We start from the raw sequence: 24,743 nt of genomic DNA, 5'->3' as shown, positions 1-24,743 counted from the left end.
GCCTATATAGGAGAGGGATCTGAGCAACAGGGCCATTTTGTTCCCTTACCATGTGGCATCTACTGTACTTATCAATATGTAAAATAAATAAATGAATGAATGAATGAATGAATGAAAAATAAATAGATAAATAAATATATAATTAAATAAATAGATAAATAAATATGTATTTTATGAAGAGCTTGTTTGCAAAAACCGATGTCCATTTTTGAAGATTTTTAAGTAAGATCTCTGTCATAAAGCACAAAATAATACCTTTTAAATGATATATTGGTCACTACATATTAAGGTACATTTTTGAAGTTATGATCTAAAGAAGCAAAACATTTCTTATTATTCTCTTTATTTTTCTTGACCTTTAATCGCAAATATCTCCATTTGGCAAATATGGACTTATCGGTTCTTGCAAACAAACTCTTCATATATATATATATTGTGAGATATGAGAAAGGAAGGAGAAATCGGTGCGTATCTTTGACATCATTATTCCTCACTGTTCCTCCTTTCACCGAGAGCAAAATCAGTGAGGATCTATTTTGCTCAAATAATTTTTGCACAACAGCAAAAAAGTGCAATGCAACCATTAGTACTTATGAATGCATGTCACATGATGAGTGATTGGCAAATTGGATAGATACAATATTTTCAGGTGTTGTATAACAATAATATTTACTGAGAGCGCAGCCCCGGCATGAGTGGTACTATTCAAGGCACCGAGGGAAATCTGTTGTATTTCTGGTATATTTCTGTCTTTACTAGCATGTATTTGTATAGGGGAGAGAGAGAAAAATATCAATCAATCTAAGTCCATAAATATGCTTGTCTGAGATTCTGATATACAGTGAGGTTAAAGTGAAATATTATATATCCGCAAATGTCTGGAAGTATTAAACAAAACTGTTTCCTTTCTAAACACTTGGAAATGTTGGTATACTGCATACACTGTTACACTCATGATATCGTGGAACATACAAAAGATAGGGTAACAATTCCTCCCGTTGCCATAAAGATATATCATGTGCTCACAGTATCATTCTCAAGAGGTTTTACACGAGGAGTTCACAGTTCATGTAAGCAATGAAGAGAGTACAAATTGCACTGAATTCATGTATTTAGCAGTTACTTCTGCGTTGCACACTGAGTTCCAGAATAGAATCGAGAAAGGAAAGTTTGTTGACCTACCTGTTGCTTCTTCATAAGTTCTTTGACCTTGGTGTGGGCTTTCTCCATCTTCCTCTGGTACTCGACCTGCAGCCGACCTTTCTCCTTGACCTCCATCTCGCCCTTTGACCCCAGGTCATGCAGGTGTCTCCTGGCCTCTGTCAGGTCCTCTCGGGCCTTCTTCACATCCTGCCATGATGAAAGGAAGAACGGAATATGAGAAGATGAATAATCAAAAGGAAAAAAAAATGCATCGCAAGACACTGGGAGGAGCAGAAAGAAAAGAAAACCATAAAATGAATGAAAACAAGAAGACGAGAAATAAGCAAAAGGAGCAGAGGAAGAGAAAAGGAAGAAGGGAAAGAAAAAAAGAGAAGAGAAAGAATAAGGAAAAGAAGAAAAGAAAAAGAAGAAGGAACAGAAGACGATTTTTTCTTATAAGAAAAGGACATCATACTCCATATCAACAATATTGAAAAATAACAAGATATGAACCGCAAATCATAGCAAACTTTCTAATATCTTATCAAGACTCATCTGACTTGCTCCAAAACAAACCTTTTCCAGGTGCTTGATTTTCTCTGAGTACTTCTTATTGGCTGCCTCTGAGTCCTTCCCAGTCTGCACCAACTCTCGGATCAGTTCCTCCTTCAGTCTGGAAAAAAAAAAAGAAGTTTGATCGTGTGCGAATTCGAGATATTTGTGACTAAAGGGATGGTATAGTTTTGGTGAAGATGAGGGTTGGGCTTTTAACTCTCTGCAAGATGCCAAGAAACCACTTACAAAATAGTACCGACCTTTTTATTTTTTTTTTTAATCATTTTAAGATGAATTCAATGTTTATGTCACAAAAATCGGATATGAAATGGCCGAGACATCCAAAAACAAGGTAAAAGAAAGCAATCCTAATAAAAGATGAACCCCATCTTTAACTAGGATCACTCTGTTTTTGGATATTTCAGCCATTTCAAAACCAGTTTTTATCAAATAAACGTTGAATTCCTCTTAGAATCAAATGCTCTTTCATATTTTACAAGAGGTTTCTGATTACCTCAAAAGATCCTCATTAAAAAACATTAGAAACCTGCAGCCCTATCTCAAAGTAAACTGTAGGCCTACTTTCCCTTTAATTTGAGATATTTGTGATTAAAGCTGGTTAAAAAAAACACAAAGAAAAAATATAAAAATATGAGGGAAATTTCTAACCATAATTTCTAGAATATTTCTTGTTCGTAACAAGTGAAGTATAACTGGAAAGGTTTTATTTTGCTGTGATGATGGACTCACTTTAAAATGTTTGAAATTGGTGCCTACTAATATATAATCTCTTTGAGGGTCAATTAACTCTTTGTATGCCTGATTGCCAATGGCCACAGTAAAGACCCCGGCACAGAGAGAGTTAATCTGCAGAGACTCACCTGATGTTGAGCGTGAGATCCCGAAGCTTCTGCTGCGATTCCTGCATGTGCAGCTGGGACGCCCTCACTCGCTCCTGGCCAGTCGTCAGGCTCGACCTCAGGTCGACCCCTTCTGACCCTGCCTCCTCCATAGAGGGTGCTCTACCTTTCGTGATCGTTGAGCCAAAGTCTAATGGCCAAAGAAAGGATTTGAAGAATAGAGAAATATAGAGCATGTCAAGAAGAACTGTTTACTCCTCACGCTTGCTTTCAACCAGTGCTTACAGGAAACATTTTTTTTTTTTTTCAGTATTCTTAAACATTCTTTTCCACGGCATGAAAACAGATTAATATCAGCAAAGCACTTTCTCTCAACTCATAATTCCAAGAATGATGTGGAAATATTAATAACTATATGAACATAATGAGCACTACAAGAGAGCAAAAAAAAAACAAACACACAAGAAAAATTGAAATATATTACTTTTTTTTTTTGCCACAAATTACTTCCATGCTTTCAAATCACTCCATACTGCCAACACACAATCAGCACTAGACTCTTCTAAAAGAAAGCTGTTTAAACAGCCTCTGTCTTCAACCTACTCTTGTTGTTCAAGATTTGGTTCCGACGCCGTTGTCGTGCTGATGAGATTCCTCCCTTTTCTTCCTTGTTCCACGTTTGGCCCAGAGCTCTGAATGGGGGGAGGTAAAATAGAAACATAATTTTCAATGTTGCAGATCACATTTGCAAATTACTGCGAGGAATGGCCAAAGAAAATTCTTTCTGGTAGCTTAAAGTGAAAACAAAGTTCTGGTAAGGGCCTGAGAACCCGTCTGGCACCATTTCACATTTGCTTGCAATATATCGAAAGAGTCTACAAAGAAACTTACCTGGCTGACGCGGTTTGCCGGAATGATGAGTCGTTTTGGAGTATTTTGAGAAAAATAATAAAAGTCGGTAGACCGACTTTTATTCCAGAAGGCTCCAGACTAACTCGGTCTCAGGGAAAACTCGACCCTATTTCAGACAATTTACACACAGTTCGTGATCGCCATGTTCATAGTACTCTATACTACGGGTACCAAACGAGGCCTTGATGAGCAGACAGGAAAGTGCTTGCTAATCCTGTACAAAACAAATGTACAGCGCGCGGTCCTCAAGCCTATATAGATACGCACATCACCTCAGTTGCTGAGACGCGCCGTCTTTGAAGTTTTTGTTGTTGTTTATCAAGCGTCTTTGATTGTTTTTAGAGGTGCTTGAGAGGCGCACACTAATTTTGCATGCGCGCCAAAGAGGTTTTTGATGCGCGCGTTGTAAGAGTAAGAGTAGCCAGAACGCTACAATGTAGTTTATACAGGCCGCTCCCATATGCACAGTACAACGCTGTACAATCTAGAGGGACAACCAATACAACTTATCCCACCGTCAAGCAAAGCGAGGCCTAGTTATCCCCGAGTCCGAGTCTAGCCTGACCCCGTTCGGGTAAGTTCTGAGACTGAACGTTTTTGGTTAATATTTCCCATTTTCGTCATTACCCATCGAATATCTTGTTATTACAGCGTTATTCCGCACATTTCCTAGGCATACGTTCACATTTTGGAGCAAAATTTGACAACTTTTGCAGGCGTACCAGAACTTTCTTTGGGCTTTAAAATAGTAGGCCATTCATTCATCGCAAAGAGCAGGGTGCCAACCCAGTAAAGTGGTCCCCCCATCCAATCCGCAAATGTAAACGGGAAAATGATGCCGAACCATCGTAGTTCACCCACAGTGACTATCAATAGTCAGCACATGGTATCAACCAGGCATATTGTGTCATGTGCTTGAATGCTTGCATGCTTGAATGAATGAATGAATGAATGAATGAATGAATGAATGAATGAATGATGGATGAATGAATGAATGAATGATGGATGGATGAATGAATAAATGAAGGAATGAACGAATGATGAATGCATGAATGAATGATGAACAAATGATAAATGGTGAATGAATGAATGAATGAATGAATGAATAAATGAATGAATGAATGAATGGATGAATGAAGGGATGAATGATGAATAAATGAAGGAATGAATGAATGAATGGATGGATGGAAGGATGGATGGAAGGAAGAATGGATGGATGGATGGATGAATGAATGAATGAATGAATAAATGAATGAATGAATGAATGAATGAATGAATGAATGAATGAATGAATGAATGAATGAAAGCTAGCGATGCTTGCGGCTCACTCACCTGGATTCTGGATCTGAGTCCTCCGCCTCGCTGCTGTCCGTCAGTCTCTCTTGGAGTACAGCGTCTCCATCCTCCAGCTCACGAATCAACAGCTGGCTCCTAGCTCGGAACCCCTGGACAATACGCTCCAGGGAAAACTATCCATGGAAAAACATACAAACAAACAAAATCAACATCACTCCTTACGAGGACTACTTCAACTGCAGGGAGCGGTTAAATAGTCTTAACAACCTTTTGGTATGGGGATTCATGGAGCAGCAAGGCTGGCCCTGTTCAGATAGACTCAAGAATTCCCGTAACAAGTTTGCCTACAGCTTTATCACTAATCTCTATGTAATGGTGCCCGAGTCAACATTCCCTCACGATCACTCGACAGCCACCCATACACAGATCCACACTCACACAGACAGAAAAACACTTGTGATGGCATCTTTACATCAAGCGTCGCTATGGCGACCCTTCCATGAGAGATGCACTCACCAGTGGAGGGCTGGTGTGCAGTCTGCGGGGCTGGGGCTTGCTCCTGTCTCTGGCCGTGGCACTCCCAGACACTGACTTGGTCCTCATGGCGTGGGGAGGGACAGACATGGCCCTCCTACCAGCAGAGAGGGGTAACTCAAAGCCCCCTCCACCGGTCTGTGGGGTAGGGAAGGGTCAACACAGTTTCATAATAGCATTCAATTTGATCTACTTTCAGAGATGGAATTTAGATACAACTGCACGTGTTTGACAATGCTACCATATTGAACTGTTTAATCTACGTTTAGATACCCTCACAGAAATATAAATAAATAAATCTAATAAATAAATTAAAATAGAAATACACTTCTGACATGTTCTATGCAAGAATGTGCCCTTTGTTACATTCCATATCATTCATTCATCTGTACATAGGCCTTAGTCAAGAATAATTTGAGAATTGAGAATGAGAAGGGCATTAAGTTCTCTTGAAGCAGGGGCGGATCCAGGAATTCTGTAAAGGGGGGGGGGGGCGTGACTAATATTTCTGGTGCCACTTCCAGGTTTCATTTCATTTTTTTCTTTTTATTTCTTTTGTTTTTAACGAAAAATAAAGGGGGGGGGGGGCGTGCGCCGGTTGCGCCCCCCTCTGGATCCGCCACTGTAAACGCTTTGGGTTTAGTGGCTACTTAACGCCCTTCTCATTCTCACCCGACGAATTGTCGATTTGCTCATTAAATTCACACACTCAAAAAAGGGCAAACTTTCTAGTGTATTTCCACAGGTGGTAATACATACACAGGCCAGAAGGAGTCAAGCATGTACAGCTACGTATGAACTTACAGGAAAACTGACACTGACGCATGGCTGAATACAATAGATAAACACTTTACTTCTTGGTATAAATATGTGCACGAGGTATTCATAAAGCAGCTGATCCCAAAGCTGATCCTTGGGATCGTCACTGGCCCATCTTTGCCTTTTGTCTGTTCACCCCCTTGCTTCTATAATCCCCCTTCCTTACCTGTTTGGCTCCCTGCCTTTGACTTCTAACCCACCCCTTTTGTTTTCATTGTTCTGTGTCCCTAGCCCTTGTCAGAATGTGTTTGTTGAGTTTAGTTCATACTAGGTGAATGCTTTCCCTATATGTTTTTCATTTTGCCTCAGACGAAGATTCTGCTAGGATCGAAAGCTCAGGCCACATGTGATTCCATTTTATTCCATTTGGTCGCCACTATTGGATATGCAGTATTCAGTAGCTTTTTTTGCTACTAATTTTCATAATTCATACTCCCGCTCCTACTTTGCATACAATCCTTACATCTGGCCCTTCAATCAATAGCTCATAGCAAACATGAAACAAGCAGCTACTGGGATTGCAGCTATTCCAAGACTTATTTTCATAATTCGCACTCCCACTCCTTCTTTGCATACAAATCCATTCTTCTCGCTCCTGAATCAAAATGATCGTAGTACAAGCTAGACAAGCCAATGACATTTTGTCTACAGTACCTCGGTCCCCAGCTGGGTCTGCAGCTCAGCAATCTTGGTCTGCTGTTCCACGAGGGCGCCCTCCAACCTGCGGATCTTGTCCAGCGACATCTCCAGCTCATTGGCACACTGCTCCCTCTCAGATTCCTGGCAAGGAAGGCAGGTAATGGCTCCGGGTTAACCCTAACTAGGCCGGGGGGGGGGGGGCCTCCGAGGCCCCCCCCCGGCTATCGCCGCGACATTTCACGACTTTTTTCTGTCGAGTCTCCCGCATCTTTTGACACCAAATTTGCGATGCCCGGGTGCGCGGTTCCGAAGTTTTGCATAAATATGTACGTGCATGTCAGACCAAAAATTGCTCAAAAACGTGAATTCGTGTACAATTTCAATGGAAACTGTGCTTACAGTCAAATTTCATAAAAGCATGATTATTTTGGGGTTTTATTGATTAAAATCAATTAATAACATATTTTCTTGTTCGGAACAATGTCGTGGACAAGTTTCATCGAAAAAACAATGAAAAACATAAAGTCGAAAAAACAAAGAAATACATAAGAAATTCAAAAAACAATAAAATACTTAAGAAATTTTTTCGGATGGCTCAATTTTTTTCTCTTATATTTGCTTAGGACACTAAAAAGAATATTTACACAAAAAAATGTGCCCATTTTGAGCTTTATTTAGTGATTTATACCAAATTGTCTGATTTCATTGCATCATTATGCATAAATTACCATAATTTAGCATAAATGATAATTTTTAAAAATCTAACTTGGTAGTACTTTAGATTACATCATAGGCAATGTGTGTGCCAATTTTCGTCGCAATTGCGCGGTCGACGGCCGAGATCTGGAGGGGGGGCCTGGGAGGCCCCCCCCCCCGGCTCTATGATCTACCTAAATAGCCCGGCCTAGTTAGGGTTAAATGAAGGCAAAAAGACATAGGGTGATATTCTGAAATCCTTCCTAGAAAAAAAGTCAGGATTTAATCTTCCTAAGTTTCTTCCTAAGTCTGCTCCTAAGTTTTTTTTCCTATTGACCGATTCTGTGACGCGCTATGTGTATTTTTGGCATGGGCAGCGCCATTACGCGGTGTCTAAGCCGACCCCCCCTTCCCACTCCCCACCCCTCTCCCTACATTAGCACGTGCGCAGAATGAAAAACTGATGCATGGTTGCTTTAGCCAATGGGCGTCTCGTACTGAGTGCGCGAATGCTTGCTTAGTGCGCGAACCTCTGATACGAGTGCGCGATAAACATGTTGCCCTGGGGGTGGGGGAGAGCAGGGGGGGTCGGCTGAGACACCGCAATTTGAGCTCATGGCTGCGCCCAGTGCCATAAAATGTCTGCTGCCCTCAACGAACCCGAATCGGTCAATACTTGGGAAAAAACTTAAGAAGGGGCGGGAGTATGCAAATTTCTGACTTGGGAAGAAGTTGGTATTCTAGAATGCACTTAGGAAAGAATTTCAGGAAACTATTTAGGAAAGCCCCACCCCTGTCCCAAGTACGTTGTTAAGAATAGCAAACTACCAAACATCGTGATAGGCGTGCTTGTCATTCATGCGCGCAACATGTGTATTTGACCCTACAACATAGTAATATGCGCTTGTCATTGGTTGGTCCCTTATGATACGGCATTTCGTATTGGCTTAAGAAAGGACGTGGGCGGGGATAAGGATGGCCTAATTCGCATTTGGAAGTTTCTAGAAAGAAATTTCAAAATACCAATTCTGTCTTTCCTAGGCACTTCCTAAGTTTCTGACTTACGAAGATTTTCAGAATACCACCCATAGTACATGCAGGGTGCTACAAGCCCACCACCCGATAGCCAAGGGCCCTGTTTCATAGAGCTGTTTGTAAAGTTACGCAAAACTTTACCAACGACTTGAACATGGCAAGCTAAAAGGGTTTCCTGATCACTGTTAATTTCAAAAACTAAAGCTGAAATTTGCGGATGATAATGATTATTCTTACATGTTGATACACCTTTTTTCTTGTTGAAAGTGTACTTTTGCCCTAATGTAGATGTAATGTAGATGAAATATTGACTTGCAGTCTTACTTTGTTAAAACATAAGGAAAAAAATAAATTGGGCACACATATTGGCACTTTATATTCCCAGTCGTCTGTAGAGTCTAACTCTACGTACACCTTTATGAAACAGGGTCCAGGACCACTAAAGCCACATGCCCACTGAATGATTAGCTCCTAGCAATTAGTGCAAATTGTCAGCAACCTCAGATCTGCGTGAATTGAACCAGTTGGCCGTGTTGATATGAGTCAGCCCAATTTCATGCTCTAGATGCTCCCCTGTGCGGGCTCACTATGACCTTCTGCTTGTGAGTGTGCCCAACTGAAGCCGGAATTCACCAAATTTTTGAACATGTCAAAAACGACTACCGACACCAGTTAAGGTATTATTTACTATTTGCAGATGAAACAAAATACCAGCTTTAGTGCTGCAGTTAGTATTCACTAGGTACAACCTCCCAGTGCCTCTACCCAGCTTTCCTTCAGTCCCACATGTTACATTTGGTGTATGTATCAATCTATCCTTCAAATCAAGAAGTAACTGACATACCACATCTTTGAGCCTTGCCAGGAGGTCGCTGTTCTCTCTCCGCTTGTCGGCAAAAATCTGTTCATCACTGGAAAGGTCAGCAAGGGCCTGAAAGAAGCAAAAAAGGAACAATTACACTGATACATATCCATACAGAAATCATCATATATAAGTCATCCATATACTGAATGTAAATATCACAGCTTGGCAAGTTATGAAATTGGTGTGTGGGTTCCAAAAATGCTTTAGCCTCTCCATTCATGAAATCTTACAGTCTACCACGTAGCATGCCATAATCACCTGGCTACGTCCTGCCTTCAAGTCTCCATACCCCATGCTAACTGTGAAACACTCACTGATATTGGACCCTCCCAAACATTTTTGAATCCTCTACAGACTGAGACACACCATATGGTTTAAGACATGCTCCAGATCTTTTATTCCTCTACAGAGTGTAAAACATCCACTGGTTTTAGCCTCATTATTCACATTAGATTCCAATTCTTGACAAAATTAGACACACTCATTGGTCTAAGCCCCATCTCTTCACCTTCTAATCCTCTCTTGACTTGAACACACCCATTTTCCTTAGCATAACCCCCTCACCTGCTAAACCTCTACTGACTTGGACACACCCACTTGCCTTAGCTCCACCTCCTCATCTTTTAATCCTCTACTGACTTGGACACACCCATTTGCCTTAGCTCCACCTCCTCACCTTCTAATCCTCTACTGACTTGGACACACCCATTTGCCTTAGCTCCACCTCCTCACCTTCTAATCCTCTACTGACTTGGACACACCAACTTGCTTAAGCCCCACCTCCTCTTCTTGTAATCACCTGCATGACTTGGACATGAATACTTGCCTTAACTCCACCTCCTCACCATCCAACCTTCTACTGCTACTGACTTGGACATACCCACTTGCCTTAGCCCCATCTTCTAATCATCCAATGACTTTGACACTCTCATTTGTCTTACCTCCAACTCCTCACCTTCTGATCCACTACTGACTTGGACACACCCATTTGCCCTAGCCCTACCTCGTCAACTTCTAACCCTCTACTGACTTGTCCCTACCTCCTTGTCTTCCAATACTCTACTGATATGGACACACCCACTTGCCTAAGCTCCACCTCATCATCAAATAATCCTCTACGGCCTCCTGCATGCCACACCCACCTGTTTCAACCTCTTCTCCAACTCCCTAATCCTCTCCTGACCCTCCTTGCCGAGGTCGGTGGGTGGGGCCTGCGTCTGATCCCTCATCTCATTGGCCAGGTCCAGCCAATTGCTGACGGCGGTCAGCTGCGCTCTGGTCAGCTGCTCACTGTCCTGGAGGCCGGAGAAGATGTTGGAGGCTTCCTCCGTGCAGACATGGTAGTGGGCAAGCTCAGTTCTCAGCCTTGAAGGAAAGAGGAAAATACAGTCGAGGATAAGAGAATCATTTCATAATTACACTAGTGTACACATGGAAATTTTTGCAAATTTCACTTTGATGAAATGAACTACCATAAAAAAAGAAAACAAATTAAAAAGATGGAAATATTTTCGGAGACCAAAAAAACCAACAACAAACAAATACTCTCCTTTGCAAAAATCACACACACGCACACACATACACACACACCAAAAAACTCACCAAAATTGGTTCAGCACGAAACATTCCAGTGTCGCGACAATTTCATTTTGGCGGCATTACCTACACACAACTATTTCTATTCTTTTTTTCTTTTTCTTTTTATTTCTGCCGATAACATTAGAAAACATAAACAAATATTGGCTATGTCACATCATGATAACACTTTGTTGTTGTTTTTTCATTTTGAACAAAAAAACTCCAAACTATGATGCTTTTGGCCAGTACAGGCTAACAGTTAATTTGCAGTCCCATGAATGCAAATCAACAACTATACATAATAATTATACATTGAATGAATTTAACTGGCAAAACAGCAATGAATTCTACAATGTTTGTTGAAAAAGGAGTGAAATTTGCTGCAGATGGTCCCAAACTTGTCATTTGTCACAAAAGTGAACTATTATCAGATTCCTCTTCTTGTACCTCGAACATACATGTACCACATTCAAGCTTAGGATTTCTGATTCCACATTCCACACTGCATGAATTTCTCGTTTTCACTGTCCCCATATCCTCCTCATTTGTTCTTTGTCCGAATGCCTTTTGCAACTCTCTCCTTATATTTAGATGTTGCTTCTTCCTATCTGCATCTATCTCTTCCCCCCCTTTTTTTTGTTGCTATAAAAGCTCACCTTGAAATCTGATCTTCCAGGTCACCAATGCGTAGCGTGTCAGGCCTCTGTGACCAGTGAGAAAAAAAAAACAACAACAAAGTTTCGTATCACAACACTTGCCTTGATATATTCCATTGATTCATTGAGTGAAGCAAAATGAAGATAAACGCATCGCCGACTCTTCATTTCAAACAAACCTTACTGCACATACTTGTTATACAATCATGTTTAATTCCCCATTTTTTCCCAGATGATACTTATAGTGGTTAAGGAAAAAAAAAAAATCAAATATTATGAAACCACTCTTTAAAAGAGTTTGAAATAAAATTTGCATAATAATTACCATCAATTATCCACACTTTTAAGTCTTACATGCTCTTCTAAAGGACTATCTCCAACACATCATAACAATCAAATTTATTTCAAAACCAAGTCTCTTTTCAGTTTGAGTATCCATAATACATCTAGCAATATCTTTTTTAAAGGTATCGCAATGAATAAAGATGATTTCTATATACTTATTCTTTTTTCTTGTTCAAATGTAAAGAATTTCTAAAATATGAAGACAAATGTAAGAATAATAATATAAAAATAATAATATGAATCAGTTATATGACCTTCTCCTGACACCTTACCTCTGTCTGAGCAGTTGTCAAGCGATGGCGCTGTAACTCATCCCGCAGAGCTTGGATCTCCGTCTGCATCTCGGCAATGCGTGTGGCTTGTTTGTCCTTGTTCACAATCGGCTTATTCTTGATGTTCCGCGCCTGTTTGCAAATATCACATCCGTCACAGAATCAATGGTACAGTACAACAACAATTCAAATCTTATGGGACTACAGATGGTGGACCTATACATAGCACCTTTCGCTGTGTTTTTTTTTAGCTAAATTTCAAAGTTAACCAAATGTCATGAAATCACCAGCCCGCAAAGATATTAACTTCAGTTTACATAAATGCATTGTACAAATTAAGTACAAAGAGAAATCTCTAAACTTTGCTCTTAAAAAGTGAGAGTACTTGTTTTCTCATACTGATTGTATATGCTGTCATTCAAAAGCTGCATCACTTCATTGATCCCTTGCATTTCTCGTCATGTTGATCTCTATCCTTCGGGTTTATGTCAGGTTTGTACTAAGCTTCTAACCACGTGGGCATTGAGAGTTTAGCATGTACTGGGTTGAAAACCACACTGGGTCCTTCCACAGCTGAGAGGGTTAGAGCATGGATCTAGCAATCCAGAGGTTTCACGTTCAAATCCCGAAGGAATCCCATTTCCTTTACTCCTTTTTTAGTTACATTTTTCTTACCCTGTTGGCGTACTTCAGTGAATTCAGGGTCTCGTCAAAATTGACGGCTGAGGGACTGATGCATGTGATCATGCACGTCTTGGCGTTCCCGCCCAGCGAGTCTTTCAGTAGCCGTGTGATCTTGGAGTCACGGTATGGGATGTGTGTGCTCTTACGCTTCGGATCACTGAGGGCGCTGATCACGTTGCCCAGCGAAAGGAGACCACTATTGATGTACACAGATTCTGAAAAACAAAATAAAACGGAGGCCCAATGTCAATGTACTTTCAGTCAAAAGCATAGTTTTCAAATTTAATATTCTGTTACCAACCTTGGTGGATAACAGTTTTGGTGTTAGCATGGTTTTTGTGTCTAACTTTCACTTGTGCGTTCAAAAAAAGATAAATACCCGGTATACCTTTTAAAGTGATGAAAACAGAAAAATTTAATGGAAATTTTTGTAGTGGCATACAAGTACATACACTAGTCAGAACTTAGGCTTAGAATTGCATGAAAAAATTCGTTTAAAAGCAAAAGTAGAAGTACAAGGCATAATATTCTGGCAGTATTTTTTCTCTGGTTACAGAAAGAAAAAGAAAAACAACAACAACAACAACAACAACAATAACACACATTTCAATTTAAAGGCCTGGGCCCCATTTCATAAAAAGGTGTAGTTGGATAGCAACTATTGCTGGAATGGCAACTTCCCATAGCAAAGCCAATCAGGAAGCTGGATTCTTGTCATTACCATGACAATTACCAGCCCAGCAAAGAGTTGCTACCATAGCAACTTTTTAAAATGGGGCCCTGGTAGTGTGCGAAGATAGTGTCATTGGGAAGATGTTAAACATGATATATTATTGCCATTAAATTTTTTATCTTATGAATTGGAGCTGATGACCTTTTTTTGCAGCATGAGACTTTTGCGAATTGTCACCGGCACTCATGCATGTAGTGTAGACATGAACTTACGTGTGCATTTTAATTTTGCTGATCTTGGCTCTTGCAAAATTGACGAAATTAAAATGAACACAAACACTCCTTGTTTTACAGTAGCCGAAGAATAGCATCAATCTCCATTTGCTGTTCACTTGAATACATTAGGGAGCTTTCGATTTTCGCGACGGGGACATTCAGAGGGAAAAAAACTTATTCCGAGCAGAATTGCGTACCATACTCGATCTATTTACAGCTCCCACGCCCGAGTTTTCACTATGCGTTTCTGGGCCATTTTTACGTCAACTCAGTTCAGGACGTAGAGAGCTATTTGATGCACCGATCATATGGGGGCACCATTTTATTTTTCAAACGTTGCGTCAGAGCGTAATCTAAAGCTACTTTTCAACACGACGCAGGGAAGAGGAGAACGTCCAGCTCAAGCGTCGTCTCAAACGTCCGCACAGCAAATCCAAAGCTCCCTATTCGCAAACCGCGACTAGCACAGGTCTGCCAGAATGAAATGGATTGAAATTGATACTAAACTGACCTTTGAACCTCTCCCCGGCGTTCCCCGTCCTGTGGGCCCTCTCAGATCCAGCCAGGTCCACAAAGTGAAACTTGGCCGACATGAAATGGAAGTCAGGGTCCTCGTCACCGTCGGACAGTTCCTCTTCTCCGCGGGGGGAGACAGCTTGGGATGCGGAGGGACTGTTTGCTCCATCACGCCATCTTTGCTCTGGAAAAAAACACAGTCGCAAACAAACAAATACCAGTAAGGAAAATAGTCTTGATAGTAGATGTTGAACATAAAAGAACTTCAAAGACAATGATGAGAGTATGGTGATGATGATAAAAGTATTAATGTCTTTACTTTAATCATTCTCATTTCTCCTCCTACTTTTGATTCTGCTGCTGCTTTTTCTACATAACTTCTGTTGTCAATAATATCACCATTTCATGGTTTTATCCTCCCAAGGTGACCACTTCAGATTTATAGACCTACTGTTTTCCAGTTAGAGGACCCTGTTAATATAATTACCCTAGTCTTGCCAGATGCATTTTTTTTTCTTTTACTTTTTACATATGAGCTATGAGCTGTCATATTGGAAGAGATCTTGCTCCAACAATTTCATCATTTTTAATTTCCAAAAAGTAAACTGTTAAAAAGAAAGATTAAACCACAAATATGCAGCTGAAGATATGATACAATTAAGGTAAAGCATCCCAGCGTTGCAAATACAGAATGGCATAATTATTAAATTTCATGGAAGCAGCAATAATATTCTTACATTTTTAAATAAGGTGTGGAAAACAAAAAAGCAAAATTTATGTTTGTTGCATGACAAAATTCACTCACCCATGAGAATGGTGAAGATGGAATGGGAACGACTGGAATGTTCGTTCATGTTGGTAGCACCGGTGTGTCGGTGGGCGGAGCCTAGCTCCAGGCAACGCAGCACGTCGTCAAGGGAACTGCAAGGTATCTCAGTGGCACCCAAGATCACTGGTGTGAAGGCAGAACACAGAAAAAGATAGACATGCATACACAAAGACTTTCGTTTGAGTTCATCAAACTACCAGGGCTGCCAACTTCTACAGATCAAAAAGCACACTGAAACGTCTAAACAAAAAAATAGAAAATAAAAAATATAAATAAAAAATAAAAAAATAAAAAATAAATAAATAGATAGATAAATACATATTTTGAAGGCAAAAGTTACATTTCAATTGAACATGTAAGTACTGCAAATTTTAATATAAGAACAATGAACTTGCAAGACAAACATTAACATCAACTTAAGCTTGTAAATACTTCATCTGTAGTCCCATACATAGCTTCATTTCATTGTCTGCTCCCAGGGCACATTTCTACAGCATGCTAACACAGGGTTATCAACTGTAGTGTAAATGCTACTTCTATGTCAATGAAAGGAGGCAGGGCGCCCTCTCTCACCTGTGTTCCCTTGCTCGTCTTCTCGGATGTGGATGTCTTTACTGCTAGTCTCAAGATCCAGGAGGTCCCTCAAATCTTCTTTGTAAACCTCGATGTAGGACACATGGATGACGTAGTCAATGTTGTGATTGTTCTGGAGGGAAAAGAGTAAAATGAGGCTAGCAAAGTTACACATCAAAATCAGGAAAGATTCAAAGAGCAAGCAGGTAGACAATTGTGCGTTACATGCACCCCAGTAGGATACAAATATTTCTTATATCAGTGGGGCTTTTAACCAGTTGAGGACGGACTGATTTTGCTACAACAAACATTTCCCATAGACACTTGCCCGAGTACTATTATACTCGCGACTCGTCCTCACCAAGTAAAATATCTTTGTATTTTGACAACTAAATAAAACTGTCTGATTTTCTCAGTGAGCCTCCAGTAGGTTTAGGGAAAAAGCCTTCCACAGCCCCTAATATGGACTTCAATCATACACTTGTGATTTAACATGATTGTATTTCAATATGTAAAACGTCAATTCTAATCACAAGCAGGAACAGGTGATACGAATGATATGAATCATATCTCGTTGGAAATGAAATTCAGCTAATCATCACCTCAATCATCCTTCCTTGGATAGGACATGAAATGGAAGTCCCTTGCATGAGAGATTAATAACCCAGGAACATAAACAACCCTGCTTCATTCATTCATCGCAAAGAGCAAGGTGCATAACCCGGTGAAGTGGTCTGCCTCACATCCAACGACTGGACCCCACGGAAGACCAGCTAGTGCAGCTGAATATGGGCTATGCAGCCATCTTCTCAGATGGAAAATGAAAACAAACAAACAAACAAGAAAAGTAACAAATAAACAAACAAACCAACAAACTAATAAACTCGGAAAAGAGATTTTCAAACCTTGATGATGTCAAAGATGTGGCCCACAGCCCTGGGGATGATGCCTTGCTCTTCTTCTGTGATACTAGCGGTGTCTGCTCCTCCGATGGTAAATGTCTTACCAGAGCCCTGGGGAGCAAGTTTGCAAGAATCATCACAAGTTGCAGAAAAGAGAGAGCTCTAACACAGTTCACTGTCATTAGTGGCAGACATGACTTTCGACATTTGAGTCCTCTGCTTCATACAGAGTGGGGCCCCATTTCATTAAAGATTTTAGGATAGTAACTCTTGCTGGAATGGCAACGTCCCATAGCAACAGCTACTCAGGAAGCTGGATTCTTGTCGTTACCATGACAATTGCCATTCAAGCTAGATTTGCAGTCATAATAACTTTTTTTTTTTCTTTTAACTAAATGGGGCCTTGGAATGATGTGTATTAAAGTTGGATGCGGTCGACATAGAAACATGACAGATGCACATGGAGAACCAGATACTTCCTATTTGTTGCCATGGTAGCAGGAATCGATAGCTTGTTGTTATGACTTCATGTTTGCAAAACCAAAACACTTGTACACTTGTGGTGTTCTGTTATATCGGCCCCAAACCAAGGTTATTTACTTGGACAGACTAAAAAATGATAAATGGCGCTCACATATAAAAAAAATTTCTCTACTATAACACAAACGTACATCTTTGCCTGAAGTCTAAATGTGAACTTTTTCAGATTTGCAATGCTTGGATCAATTCACCTCATACAGCTGCTATGAAAAGTTTTAAAGATACAACATACGTCAAATGCAGCAATCTCTTGACCTGCAGTAACTGTATGTCTTTGACATACACTGTGGTATTATGTCTCTTATTTCCTAACCTATGATTTTTGTTTTTCTACACAAAAATTCATCTGTCACTAACACAGGTTTATTTGCTAAATTTGGCCAACTGTCTCACTCGACGCTAAGCACACTTTTGTCGGAAAGGGTGCACCTTGCAGTGGGCAACTAAGCACCAGAATTGTTAATATTATGATCTACATCGTAGCTAACTGTGCAACTCAGCTCAATTGACACAAAGTGTAAAAGAAAGAAAACTTACCGTCTGCCCATAGGCGAACACTGTGGCATTGTACCCCTCGAAGAAACTGGTAACTAGGTTTTCCACGCATATGCGATACGCTGTTTCCTAGGAGATGCAAGGAACACCATATTCAACTATTCAGGTTTGATAACTGCTAGGTTTGTTGTATTTAAAAGCCAGCTGACACAGTCGTGTAGCATAATGCACTCATTTTAGCAAATAGTTAAAATTTTTTCATGGCATTTGTTACTACGTGAGCAAATATACGCGCATTACTCAGCCCAACTTGCACACACATAATCTCTGCATGTTTAAATGGTGCCACAGGCACAAAAAGACAAGATTTCACTCACAATAACTTAAAAGTGACCATGTAACAATATCTAAAATATCCAAGTTTTGACTTCAGGCTAAAATGCGGCATAGATCATCACAATGTCTGGAGAGTTTTGTTAAATTACGAGATCAAAAAAAAAAAATCAAGAAGTTATTAAAATAAAAAAGGAACAAAATGGTGTAATTTTTCATTCATTTTCATTGTATGTCAAACAAATACCACTTGTCAAAGTTACTAGTAAATCTTTATGATACTGTAAAAGTGGACATTTTCGCGCATTTCGCGCAACCAGAAGCTAGCGCGACAATAAAAGCATGCAAATATTTTTGCGTGTCATATGTTCCCGTAGCTGATGTCTTGATTCCGCGGAATTAAAAACACGCGAAACTCTTCTTACCTGGCCAAACGCGAAAAATTAGTCATGCGAAAATATCCACTTTTACAGTAAAATGTTGGGTTGAACATCCGATGCTCAAGTACAATTTGACAATGTTTCTGTGGAGAGACTTAAGAATAAATGTAGACTATTGGTGTTGTGCCCAATAAGGAAGCGATACTTTGTCATACTGATAATTTTGTAAATATCTGTTGGAGATATCAGTCACAAACACCAGCCATCAGTTGAGTCACAAGATCTGTATATGGGCAATTCCACGTTACTCATGTTACACTTTTTAGGCGTCTCTGCATGTTGTAATTGTCATATTTTTTATACTGGAAGGTTTGACATACTCTCTGTTGTACAATAGATGCACAAGTCCTTAGTCTACCATGCAATATTAACAGAATTTTACTAACCACATCCATACCGGAAATAAAGACAAAATACTTTCGTTACTCACGTTACATTTTTCGGGACGACATAAAAAGCCAACATGCCTTTATTCAAAAAGTGTCCTCATACTGGGCAGTATTTCAAAAAACTGTTGTATGATTTATATAACTCATGTTGGGGTACTCAAATATAGGGGGTCAAAATTTTGAGAGCATTGGAAATATTTGACAGCGATAGCAAAATCGTCGTTACTCACGTTACACGTTACTCACGTTACATATTAGCTCATAATCACTACCACATAACTGACCACGAGAATTAGCTGGAAACTAAATACTTTTGATATATCTAACCTCTACAGATATTTTGTCACTAAAATAAAACAATATTGGTACTCTTTCATACTTTTCCCACTATCATACGGTCATATATTCCACATACTTTACTTTTATCAGAATCCGAGTAACCACTCTAAACCGAATGCAAGAAAATATAAAGTAGTAGATACTAGTTCATGCAGTGAATTAAAATATTATCCTTCTATTCCCTTTCACAGGAACTTTAGTGTAAGTAGTTTTAATCATGAGTGAAACACTTGATTTCATAAATTGTAAACTACTTTAGATATACAGTACATATGTCTACAAATTTCATCCAGCTACTGTTACCAGTGTGGACTTTCCACTCTATGTCAGGGCTGCCAACTCTCGTGTAATTAGCATGAGACTCACGCAATTCATCAAATATTAACTATCTCTGATAAAAGAATTCTCACACTTAACCCCCAAAACAGCATGTAAAAAGAAAAAAAAGTAATGTCCCTAAAATTCCTGATTATCCGAACATGCAATTATGCCCATGCCCAAACTTTCGAGATTTTCCCACAGGCAAATCTTCTCTATGGCATGTGTTGAAATCTTTACTAGAGTATGCGCCAAATCCACCAGTTAAAATGCAAAATTGATAAAGTTCACTCCAGTGAAAAGGGGGGAGGGGAGACAACCCCCTTCCACACCATCCCCAACCCCCTCCTCACCACTGTCACTTTGATTAGTCGCTTGCTTACTCACACTTCACTCCAAATTCTCACTCTAGTTTGGCAGCCCTGCTATGTAGTCTTAACTGATCTACCTCTTAACCCAAAAATATTCTTGTATCTTCTGGTAGAGGTGAATTCTAACTTTGAGTAAGTTATTGTAGTTAAGCAATTGTCATTATTTGGGGTTGATAATCCCAGAGAATAATGTATAAAAAGCTGTAACACTGACAATTCTTGTAAATGTGTTAGACACATATGTACAAAACTGTATGTGTATTTACCAGCTGCCAGAAAATGATTATTGTTAACCCCCCCCCCCCTCACTCAAAAAAAAAAAAAATGTAAAAAATGGCATTGTAAAAAGAGACAATGCCAACTCTTGCTCAAAGTTACATCAGATATAACAAATTTTTGTTAATCTATTATGCTTACAATAATTCATTTGTAAATTGCATCGAGATGCAACATTAATTCCCATTTGTCTTATGATTGCTCCACTAATCAATTCCCAAAATTGTACAAATTACAACCTTAAGCATTAAAAAAAAGATCAAGCTGGCTCTAAAAGGGATTTAAAGTTATCCATATAGCTGATATCTGAAATGATATAATGTAAGACTTAGAACTTATCAAAAAAAAAATAATTTCCACGGTTAATAGCCACATCTGGTTTGTTTAGTTTGCCAATCAAGATTTTCTTTGGATAGCAATTGTGTTTAGCCTATTAGACAACAACCAATTCAAGCAAGGTCATGTAAGGTTATTTACAAGACCATACTCTCTTTATGCTCCCTCAGCTTACTCAAGTCACACAAAAAATTTTTGCTGTCATTGGTGTAGAAATATATTTGTATTTCGTGATTTTTTTGCCGTTACTCACGTTACACCCTTGTTACTCACGTTACATTGTTACGTTACAATTTTTGAACCTCTCTCATTATAATACAACTGCATGTACACAACTCTTTCACCATTTTTCATATTAGGTAGAGGCAGTATGAAGAGAATTTCCATTGGCACTTTTTAAATCCAAGGGAATATGAAGATATGAAACTATTTGAGTATTTTCGTTACTCACGTTACATTAGTTTTAGCAGTTTGGCAGTATGCATTCTACCAATTCATGGGGATACGGATCATTTTTTCCTCACTGACAACTAGTAACTGATACCCAATACATCATAAAAATCAACAAATCAATTACATACCATTCTTTTATATTCTATGGATTCAACTCAAACATTCAAGTACATTTCCAATGTAATTCTCAATGAAAATGTAATTTGACTTTAAAGTGTAATATCTGCCATTCTGGAGGTATATTAGTGTAAAAAATGGCTGTTCCACATGCCCAGACGTATACTGAACAAAATAAAATAGGTGGCAAGTTTCAACGTAACAATCTATTTTTTCACCCCATGGTACCAATCTCATGGAATTGCCCACATCATGAAACCCCACTTTAAATACAAATGTGGCTTTTATATGTAGTACAAAGTGAACAAAAAGTGACCACTACCTGTGACGTCTTTGATGACATGACATGATCAAAGGTGAACGCCCTGTCCTTGCCGACGACGATCTGATTGGTCTTTGGGATGACGCGCACACACAGTTCATGTCGGTGGAGGCGTTCCTGGGGCAGTAGAGGGCGCACCTGTGAATACAACATACAATGTACTAGTAGACAGCTGGGTACTGTTAAAGCAGGAAACAATTCAACTGCAGCCAGCCCGAACGCAAAGCGTTCCACAGTATTACTGTGTGAAGGAGTGCCCCGGGGTTAGAAATAATCTAGTTACATCTTGTTCTGTTTCTCAAAATCACCCCATCAGTCTAAACATGCTCTCCTTGAGGAGTCTTCCATGTCTTCCCTCTACTGAGAATCCACAATCTATGTAACCTCCAGTTAAAAACCCACAGGAGATGTTTGGAAGGTATACATTAAAACCCAAGATCAACGTTCAAGGTTGGATCCAGGAATTTTGTAAAGGGGGGGGGGGGGGGGCAGCAAAGAATATTTATGGTACTACTTCAGGGTTTCATTTTCTTTTTCTATTCATTTCTTTTGTATTTAACAACAACAACAACAAAAATGGGGGGGGGGGGTGGGCACAGTGCATCCCCCTTCTGGGTCCACCATTGACAGTGCGCCCCCCTTTGGATCCGCCACTGACGTTTCAGGATACCTACCCTCACTGCGACTTTCACGGGGCATTCTTGCATCCTCGCTCCTCACTGACTGCTGGCTGAGAGTCTACAGGGCCTTGCTGTACTCTCCATCATATGGCATGAGTTAATCGCAATCTGTGCTGGTGGAAATGAAATAAAAAGATAGTGAACACGGTGAATTGAAGAAAACAACAACACTTAAAAAAACAAACAAACAAGGAGGGTTAAATTCATCCTTGCCATAACATGTTTGCACCAATTGGCCCATATTCAAGGTGGATTTAGATGTAATCCATGGTTTATGCAAATATCTTCTGCATAAATATGATTGACAGATTGCGTACGACAACAGACACCCAGTAACAAATGCGCATTGATACTCGCATCTGCCTATTTAACGCTTATTTTAGACCATGGCCTAAATTTGTACCATGGTCTATTAAAGTTTTAAACCACCTTTGAGAATTCGGGCCATTATGTGTACAGTACCGGTACTTTACATGTAGACAGCATTGATGAACTACAGACAGAAAAATCTGTTTGCCTGTCCGGAGTGGAGGAGGTTTATAAATATTCTAGAGCTCTAACATATATATATATTTTTTTAACTTTTAAAATGGTCCTCCGGAGGATAATTGGAGAAGAGGATTCTGTGAAGCTAGGATTGAGGTAACTGTTACAAAGTCTTTACAGAACATACAGCGTACAGTGTATTCCCCACACAGATTGTCCTTTCTTCTTCTTTTTTTTTTTTCTTTTTTGCTGTTGCTTAGTTTTGGTAAATTAAATTTTGAATAGTTTGATGAACCAGCGAGTCTCAGGCAGGCAAGAGAGGAGACAGCACCATAGCAAAAATGCATGAAATTATGAAAGTGTGCTGGGCCTACCCAGTACCCTAGCCCCGGAGACTGCGGCGCTATGCAACGCTGCACGTTGGGGCTGGTCGCAGTTACCCAGTACCCTAGGCCTTGACCTTACACGTAGTTGCTGGCTATTGATGCATGGTTCCTTGATTTACCTTGAATGCATTTTTTTTTTTTTTAAATCTATTAGTATTAATAGTAATGCATGCAATGGTTCCGATCCTTCATACTGACTTCACTCATAATTTATGCGCTATGCCCTACTGGCTACTGCACTACCATGTATGCATTAGAACCAATGAAATGAAATGTACATGATAGCAGACTTAAGGCCCAACTCTTCCTCCATCAGTTTAAGTCAGTCTTCAGTCACCAGACATTCACCCCTCCTGAAACGCCAAATGTCTCTAGGCCCCGAAAGATCCAAGACCTACACATCACGGTTGCAGGTGTCGAAAAGCTGCTTAACAATCTTAACATCAACAAAGCAGCCGGTCCTGATCTGATACCAAACACCGTATTGAAGGAGTGTGCAGCTGAACTTGCTCCTGGCCTCACTGCAATCTACAGGTCATCATTAAGCACTGGGTCATTACCATCTGACTGGAGAGATGCACTTATTTCGCCAGTCTTCAAAAAAGGTGACATTCATCAACCTTGTAACTACCGCCCAGTCTCCCTTACATCAGTTATATGTAAGCAACTGGAACACATTATTTGCCGCCATATTTGTAAGCACCTTGAAGATAACAACATTCTATCCACATTAAATCATGGCTTCAGATCTGGCCACTCCACTGAAACTCAACTCCTCACTGTAGCGCATGATCTCTTGCTGGCCCACGATAAAAAGACCCAGATGGACATCATCATACTGGATTTTGAGAAAGCCTTTGACACCGTGCCTCATTCCCTCCTTCTTCACAAACTTCGCCTTTATGGTATAGAAGGCCCTATCCACCAATGGCTCTCATCATTCCTCACCAAAAGACAGATGAAGGTAGTAGTAGAAGGGGAACTCTCCGGCTCAGCAGCAGTCTCCTCTGGGGTACCGCAGGGAACGGTATTGGGCCCTCTACTCTTCCTATGTCACATCAATGACTTACCAAATGTTGTCAAATCCCAGATCCGTTTGTTCGCAGACGACTGTGTCCTGTACAGGCCAATCACATCTCAACGCGACCATGTCAGATTACAAGATGACCTGTCCAGACTCCATGACTGGGCACGTACATGGGGGATGAGATTTAACACTGCAAAGTGCCAAGTGATGAGTATTGACCAGAAATCGTCACACTTCTACAGCATGGACGGTCACATCCTAAAGCAAACACCCCAAGAGAAATATCTAGGAGTTACATTATGTGATGATCTGAAATGGACCCCACACATAAACAGTACCACCAAGAAAGCAAATGCAGTCCTAGGACTACTCCGTCGCAATCTCCAATTTTGTCCAGAGCAATGCAAACGAACAGCATACATTGCCCTAACACGCTCGGTTTTGGAGTATGGAGCATGTGTGTGGGACCCACATCTTCAAAAGGACATCGACAACCTTGAACAGGTACAACGCAGGGCTCTCCGATTCATCACAGGAGACTACACATCTAGGACCCCTGGCTGCATCACCAGCATGAGGCAGAGGCTAAACCTACCCACCCTAGCATCAAGAAGGCAGGTACTTAAATTATCATCCTTCTTCAAAGCGGTCGAGGGGTTGGTCCCGGGTCTACCCATTGAAAATTTTCTGACCAGAACAAGACCTAAAAGAAATATCAAAATTAAACAGTTCAAAGATCACAAAACTCAGAATATTCTTGAAAGACAAGTGATAAACC

The 24,743-nt window shown here is 40.1% G+C and overlaps 1 protein-coding gene across 1 annotated transcript in view; it reads right to left on the bottom strand.

The window, feature by feature from the left end:
* LOC140247029 (kinesin-like protein KIF27) overlaps window positions 1–22,171 on the bottom strand; it is a 38,811-nt gene extending 16,640 nt beyond the window's left edge. The window contains exons 1-19 of the mRNA XM_072326329.1: window positions 22,061–22,171; window positions 21,387–21,524; window positions 17,735–17,821; window positions 16,661–16,768; window positions 15,756–15,888; window positions 15,159–15,305; window positions 14,349–14,537; window positions 12,881–13,104; window positions 12,201–12,337; window positions 11,589–11,633; window positions 10,497–10,719; window positions 9,334–9,420; window positions 6,774–6,899; window positions 5,283–5,438; window positions 4,803–4,939; window positions 3,162–3,250; window positions 2,580–2,748; window positions 1,720–1,816; window positions 1,183–1,350 (exon numbers count right to left, since the gene is read on the bottom strand). Coding sequence (XP_072182430.1) covers window positions 1,183–1,350; window positions 1,720–1,816; window positions 2,580–2,748; window positions 3,162–3,250; window positions 4,803–4,939; window positions 5,283–5,438; window positions 6,774–6,899; window positions 9,334–9,420; window positions 10,497–10,719; window positions 11,589–11,633; window positions 12,201–12,337; window positions 12,881–13,104; window positions 14,349–14,537; window positions 15,159–15,305; window positions 15,756–15,888; window positions 16,661–16,768; window positions 17,735–17,821; window positions 21,387–21,524; window positions 22,061–22,093 — 2,493 coding nt within the window. The 5' untranslated portion in view covers window positions 22,094–22,171. The remainder of the gene's footprint in view (window positions 1–1,182; window positions 1,351–1,719; window positions 1,817–2,579; window positions 2,749–3,161; window positions 3,251–4,802; window positions 4,940–5,282; window positions 5,439–6,773; window positions 6,900–9,333; window positions 9,421–10,496; window positions 10,720–11,588; window positions 11,634–12,200; window positions 12,338–12,880; window positions 13,105–14,348; window positions 14,538–15,158; window positions 15,306–15,755; window positions 15,889–16,660; window positions 16,769–17,734; window positions 17,822–21,386; window positions 21,525–22,060) is intronic.
* Between the last annotated feature and the right edge of the window lie 2,572 nt (window positions 22,172–24,743).

The sequence above is a fragment of the Diadema setosum genome, chromosome 3, assembly GCF_964275005.1.
Source record: "Diadema setosum chromosome 3, eeDiaSeto1, whole genome shotgun sequence".
Classification (NCBI taxonomy): domain Eukaryota; kingdom Metazoa; phylum Echinodermata; class Echinoidea; order Diadematoida; family Diadematidae; genus Diadema; species Diadema setosum.
The sequence above is the reverse complement of the archived record's forward strand: the minus strand, read 5'-3'. Positions and strand labels throughout refer to the sequence as shown.